This window comes from Aspergillus udagawae (genome assembly GCF_001078395.1).
Source record: "Aspergillus udagawae IFM 46973 DNA, scaffold_1, whole genome shotgun sequence".
Taxonomy (NCBI): domain Eukaryota; kingdom Fungi; phylum Ascomycota; class Eurotiomycetes; order Eurotiales; family Aspergillaceae; genus Aspergillus; species Aspergillus udagawae.
Window position 1 is genome coordinate 71,000 of NW_025091264.1, and position 6,903 is coordinate 77,902.

A 6,903-nucleotide genomic window follows, 5' to 3' on the forward strand; every position below is an offset into this window, starting at 1 on the left:
GGTGACTGGTGGTGATGGTTGCCCATATGGTGTAGTAGTGTATAACTGAACTATTTTTCTGCGTGGAGGAATCCGTCCGGATTAAGCGTTTCCCCAGATTGCTGGGTGATCATTTCGAGATTGATTGGTGTTTGATAATCCTTCGGATTCTGCCTGTCACATCCGCCTTGCGCTAATGCGGCTGTGTTGGTGTTGTAACATCACCTCCCCCTCTCCTAGCGTTTCGTCCTCGAAACTTGATTCAAAAGGCGGCGCTCCCCCAGGTGAGTGGTATTTCTTCTTTTAACCATGTTCACCCATCATGCCCAAGCATCGTGCTGACACTATTCTTAAAAGTGCACCGAAGCTTCCTTGCGACCGTGATCAAATTGCTGGTCGTGTTCGTCAAGAAGAGTACATCCTTGAGAACGGCTTCATGACCTCGACACCGTGTGATTCCTGTGTCTCGTCCGGTGAGGATTGCGTGATGGATTAAACTCGTTATTATTCCAAGTGTGCGTCGTGCACTCGTCAGGGTCGCTCGTGCAAGAAGGATTTTCATACCGAAAAGGAGTGGGATCTTCTCAAGCGTGCTGAGAAGAAGATCGCTTCCAAGCTTTCCGCGACCGATGACGAATTAGAGCTCCTTTATCCCGAGCTTCGACAATTGCAAGAACATTTAGAAAAGATTCAGAAGGAGTTGATGGAAAAGCAGCAGAAGGTTGCCGAGTCCTTGGCCCGACACTCCCGTCTTCGTAAACAACAAAAGTTTCTTAAGGAGCGTGGTTTCAAGATGTCTGAACATGATGCTGAGTTGTTGCGGATCTTGGATGAGAAGAAGTCGTCCGATCAGCCCGATCCTGCTATTGAAGCCCAACAGCTGGCTGCGACTTCTGATAATCCTGATTTTAGTCAGATGGTGGCGGAGATTGATCAGATGCCCCCTTCCTTCTGGGAGAATTTCGATCTTTCTTCGAGCAGTATTGTTGAATGAGTTGGTGGCAGCCCGTCAGGTTCTCGATAGGCTCCCATGTGTTTTCTGAGGTATCATATCCTTTCCACTTCACAAGGTAATATGGTTTTCCGCTGACTCGCTTGTGATTCAGGATTTGTTCAACTTCGTATTCTTGCTCCGTGTCGTCGTTGATTTCCACATCTTCAGCGGTTTTTGCATTTTCTGGCGCTGGTTCCAATAATGAGATATGAAATACTGGATGAATTTTTGACATGCTTTTTGGTAGTCRTAGTTTGAAATTGACTGGCCCTAATTTTTCTTCAATTGCGAAGGGTCTGATTTTTTGATGGTCTAGTTTTTGACTTGGTCTTTTTGTTTTGATGTTTCTGTGTAGCAGGTAAACTTTCTCCCCCTTTTTCAGGTCTGGAGCACTCCCGTGCTTCCTGTCGTAGTAAATTGCCATGCGGAGGTTCATAAATTTAATGTCCCTTGAAAGTTAAGTTCTCAAATAGTTGATGGTATCCACCATTTCTTCGGCTTCTTCCGCGGTGGGTACTTTGTTCCTTGGTTCTTCAATCAATGTGGGGTTGTATCCATAATTAGCGAAGAAAGGTGTTTCCCCTATGGTTGAGTGAACAGCGTTGTTGTATGCAAACTGTGCCATTGGTAAGTAAACTACCCAATCATCTTATTGGTAATTCATATAATGTCGCAAATATTGCTCGATCGTTTGGTTCGCTCGTTCGGTCTGTCCATTGGCTTGTGGATGATATGCAGTCATGAGTCTTTGCTCAATTCCCATCAAATCCATCAATGATTGCCAAAATTTTGATGTGAACAGTTTGTCTCTGTCTGATGTGATGTACCGTGGCATCCCATGATGTACTATCACGTGTCCCATGAGCAAGCTTGCTAACTGCGTTGCCGTCATGTTGATTGTTGTTGGGACTAGATGGATGAACTTTGTGAGTCTGTCAGTTACCGTCATTAGATAATYRTATCCTTTTGACTTTGGTAATGGTCCAACAAAATCAACTGTAATCCATTCCCATGGTCTTTTTGGTGCTTCTRGTGATTGYATCTTGCCGTATGGCTGGTGCCYAGCTGGCTTGTCTCTGATGCAAGTCTCGCATTGGTGAATGTATCCCTGTACCTTCCTTCTCAGGTTTGGAAAGTAATAATTCCTTGAAATGGCTTCAGCCGTTTTTTCGGTTCCCATGTGACCATGCATTGGGTCGTTGTGGTGTTTTACGATGATCTCGGTTCTCATATACTTGGGTATGTAGATGAGTCCTCGGAAGTATATTAATCCTTTGTCATCTGTGGTGAGGTTCTCATTGTCTGCTGAATTTTCAAGTGTTTCCTGGATAATTCTGTCTTTCTTTGTTTCTTTAGTGATCCTTTAAACTAACGGGTCTTCTTTCAATTCGATTGTTGCTGCGAGCACGTGGTGGTTGTAGGTCAACGTCCCATCTTTTTGCTCTTTTAATATCGCTGGTTCGATTGTCTTCCCTTGAAGTTCATAGTCAGGTCATCAACTAAGTGCGTCTGCTTGTCCATTTTCTGTTCCTTTGCAGTGCACAATTTTGAAGTCGTACTGTGAAAGTGTCTTAGCCCACCTGGCCTGTCGCCTGGTGAGTTCTTTCGTTGTTGTGAAGAACGTGAGATTTTTATAATCCGTTTTCACAATGATAGTATGCTTTGCTCCTTCCAGGTATACCCTCCAGACCTTAAATGCTACCACTATAGCTAGCATTTCTTTGTCATGGATGTCGTAGTTGAGTTCTGCTTGAATCAACTTCCTTGAGTGGAAAGCGACTGGTCGCGGTTTCCCATCAGGTCCTGGTTACGTCATTCTCATTCCAATCGCATAGTCGGATGCGTCAGTTTCAATGGTTATTTCTTTTTCTGGGTCGTGTTACACTAGTATCGGCGCCTTAGTAACTCATTGTTTTATTTCATAAAAGGCGTCTTCACAGCCGTTGTCCCATTCGAACTCCTTTGCCTTCTTGAGTAGCGCAAAGAGTGGGTGCATAATGTTTGCATAACCGGTAATGAATCGTCGGTAATAATTGATAAGTCCGATGAATTGCTGGACTTCCTTGACGTTCTTTGGTCGAGGCCATTCAACAATTGCCTTGACTTTGTTCTGGTCCATATGAATGCCTTTAGTGGATATCTAATGTCCTAAGAATTTGGTCTCTTGGACATAGAATTCACATTTTTTGAGTTTCAAATAGATGTTTGCTTTCTGGAGTTCCTGTAGAACTTCTTTGACATGCTCCACATGTTCGTTCTTGTTCTTGGAGAAGATCAAGATGTCATCCAGGTAGACTACAACAAAGCAATGCAAGACCTTGTGCAGTACCTCCTCGATGAATCTCTTGAATGATGCTGGTGCGTTGGTTAATCCAAATGGCATAACCAGGTATTCGAAGTGTCCGAATTTTGTCCTGAAAGCTGTCTTCCATTCTTCCCCTTCTACGATGCGGATGTGATTGTACGCATCTGTAATATCTAACTTTGTGAACCACTTTGCTCCACGAATTCGATCTTGGATTTCGTGGATCAACGGAAGTGGATAGCGATCCTTGATTGTGATTGCATTCAGTGGTCTGTAGTCCACGCATAGTCGTAGACTGCCGTCTTTCTTTTATACAAAGAGTACGCCATGTCCTGCCGGTGAGTTCGATGGTCGTATCTTTCCTAGTCGTAGTTGTTCATCGATATATTCCTTGAGCGCTTGAAGCTCTTTTTCTGATATTTGATATATTTTCTTGCATGCTGGCGAGGTTCCTTCCTTCAGAGGAATCTTGTGGTCATGTTTGCCGTGTTCTGGTAGGACATATTGTTTGGGCTGTTTAAACAATACTTTGAATTTGATATACTCTCAGGGCAACGTTATTCCTGGGTCCGTGGTATTCCTGGGAATAACTTTTCTTTGATCAGTTTCCCTGATTTCTGAGTTTTCTCTGGAATCTTCATCTGGCGTCATGATTTCTGCGTAATCACTATCTCGCTCCGGTGCCCATCCCGGTAGCTCCATCATCACGGTCCTTTGTGATGGCTTGGTTGCTGCTAACACTGCTGTTGTTCGCTGGCCAGTTGTTGCTTTCTTCAGTCCACCCTTTGACTGCTTAGCGTCGTTGTCGCTGTCCCTCGACCTAACGCGCCGTAAGGCCCCGGTTTCCCCTTGATGCCGGTCCTGTCGTGGGCATTTGCAGTTGAACTGGATTTGGTTCGTGTTCCAGTTAATCGCTGGGTTATGATTCCTGAGCCATGGAATCCCTAACACCACATCATACCATCCTGTTGGCACAATATCGAAGTTCAGATATTCGAGATGTCCCAACACAACCATTAGGACTGGTCCTGATTCAGTCATGATTAAGAGAGTTCCCAAGTTCTCTCCATTCAGACCTACAATTAGTTCAGGTACTGCCTTTGTCTTTCCTAGAATCCCTAGCTTCTTCATGAATGCTAGGTTCATAAAGTTGCCTGTTGCTCCCGAATCAATCATCACTTTGGCTGATTGGTTGAGAATGTTTGTAACTATTCTTAAGTGCTTCCTATGTTGCACTGTCGCTGTGAGGTATCCTGTTTCCCATTTTGGTGCCTTCATCATGTGTGGCGGCACGGGGAAATATCCTCCAGTCAATTTGTCTTAGTAATGTACCATGTATTAGTCCTCAAAGCATGCCGTCCAATGCATTGCGTCGTGTTCTGAGTGTCGCCTATATCCTCTGCAGGAGCATTCGAGCTTCCAGCATAGACAGGTGTCATTCTCTTTCATGATTGCCGGTACTTCTGGCCAAAACTTTACCATATACTTGTTATCGTGATGGATGCTGCAATTGTTGCTGTAATAAGTAATCCATGATACTTGCTTGTGTCGTGGGTGTCCTTGGAAATGCTTGCACAGACACTAGTCATAGTCACACTTCCCATGAAATGGTCCTGGCAGTCTTTTCTCCAATACCCTTTTCAGCTCATGGTGATATTCTCGGTTCCATTGCCTGCAGTGTCGGCAATATACCGTGTGCTTTTTGCAGTGTGTCATATGTTGTTCCTAAGATTCAACTCAAGTCCAACATTCCAAATTCTGATGTGTGCATCCTTTTACTCCTCCCTTGACTCGTTCAAGGATTCTTATATTTAGTTAGTGTGCTTCTAATTCTGCTAACTGTGCTTGATCTGGCTCCCGTAGCCATGCGGCATATTGATTCGCTTCATCATCATCTTGTGGGGATTTAAATCTAGGTGTCTTGGGAATCTCATGGGGCTGCTCCTTATTAGGACCAAGGCTTACCCACTGAGTTCCGTACTCTTCATCAAGTGGATTGATAGGTCGGTCAATAGTGGTCCAGCCGATCGCGGGAAAATCCTCTTGATCTGGCTCATCCTGGTCAGTATTTTCCAAATCGGGGCCGATAACCCAATGTCTTTCGTTAATTAGTGCTGTCAGCCTTTGGATGTAATTTTCAGCCGTGAAATTCTCCCATTCGTCGGAGCTGGGTCCATCACCGATTAGTGACTCTTGATTGGTGGCTGCAAGTACATTTGAGTTCTTAGTAGGCCAATCATCGTTTGCGCTTTCATAATCGGTGGAGTCTTCATTCTTAAGCTCCATTTCAATTTCCTCATCACTCAATACCATACATTCCTTGTACAGCTTCCTGAGTCGTTTATCACTTTTCTTTTGTTGAGGCTTAATGATGCCGGTGGTGTCATAACCATCTCTACTGATCGTGGCACTGAGCTCCTTCATGGCTTGTAATTGTTTCTTTCCATCCTGTTTACCCTTCCAGGGTTGTTTACAGGCCTTTGATATATGTCCCGGCTTCCCGCACTGGAAACATAGTTTCTCTTTGCGTCGCCGTTCTCTTTCCTCGTTGGAAAGTGCCGTGTGAGCTGCATCCAACTCCATTAGTTGTGGCCTATAAGGGTCTGTGTACCCTTGGCTCCTTGGTTGAGCTGGCCTTCTATCGTTTGGTCGATAGTTCGTGGTGCGCCTGTTATTAAAGCTATTCCAGTTGCTTCGTTCTCATCTGCGCATATGGAAGTCTTGCAGTTTGTTATCAATCTTAACTGCTTGTGCGATCATCCCGCTGAGTTTATTGGGTTGTTCCATCTAGATCAGCTTCTCCTGGATTTCCGGTTTCAGCCCTTCCTCAAAGCGTGTGATGTTCATATCTTCATCCCAGTTCAAGTGGGATATGATCTGTTGGAATTTTGACGCATATTCCCCTACAGATCCCGTTTGTTTGAGTCGCCATAGCTGTCTCTCAGCATTCCTTTCCTTGTCAATGTCACCGAAGGTGTTCTCAAGTCGCTTCTTGAATGCGTCATAGCTGGCGAATATTTCATCGGTCTCGTTGGCTCATTTGTCCTCTTCATGTTCTTGATAATCCCTGATGAAGGGTTCGAACCAATCGAACGCTGGTCCTGTCAGATAGGTTGCTGCGAGCAAGACCCTTTCTGCCTTGGTGGTGAGTTTTTCCCTGTTCATATGGATATACATATCCAACTGGATCAGGAACGCTCGTAGTCTGGACCTATTCCCATTGAATGGTTCAGGTGGTCTGACTTTAACAGACTTGGCTGCAAGCCGACCTTCCAGTTATTGGATGTATTCCTGAAGTTGCTTGACCATGCCCCTCAGATCTTCCGTTGAAGATTGTGGCTGTTGCGCAACTGGTGCCTGACTAATATTTGAGCTGGTGGGGGTTCGTGGCGTGTTGTTTGCTATGATGTTTGATGTCAAGAGTCAATCAAACTTCCAAAGTGATTTGTACTGTACGGCGTTCAATTTGTCACTACCCTGGGATCCGTCTCTGCTGTTCCTGCTAGTCACTGCTTTGGAGATGATATAGTCCCTGGACTATATCTGATACTTGCCTAAGGCCTACCGACCAGGTAGCCTAATGATATACCGATAGGGTACGGGTCTGCACAGTGGTACAATGATC

The 6,903-nt window shown here is 44.8% G+C and overlaps 2 protein-coding genes across 2 annotated transcripts; one reads left to right on the forward strand and one right to left on the reverse strand.

Annotated features, from left to right (window-relative positions):
* Window positions 1–301: 301 nt before the first annotated feature.
* Window positions 302–973, forward strand: Aud_000012 (uncharacterized protein; the record flags this gene model as incomplete). Its single annotated transcript, XM_043285529.1, has 2 exons — window positions 302–463; window positions 494–973. The coding sequence occupies 2 exons, from the start codon at window positions 302–304 to the stop codon at window positions 971–973; spliced, it is 642 nt and encodes a 213-aa protein (XP_043141464.1).
* A 4,120-nt stretch (window positions 974–5,093) lies between these two features.
* Window positions 5,094–5,702, reverse strand: Aud_000013 (uncharacterized protein; the record flags this gene model as incomplete). Its single annotated transcript, XM_043285530.1, has 1 exon — window positions 5,094–5,702. The coding sequence occupies one exon, from the start codon at window positions 5,700–5,702 to the stop codon at window positions 5,094–5,096; it is 609 nt and encodes a 202-aa protein (XP_043141465.1).
* Between the last annotated feature and the right edge of the window lie 1,201 nt (window positions 5,703–6,903).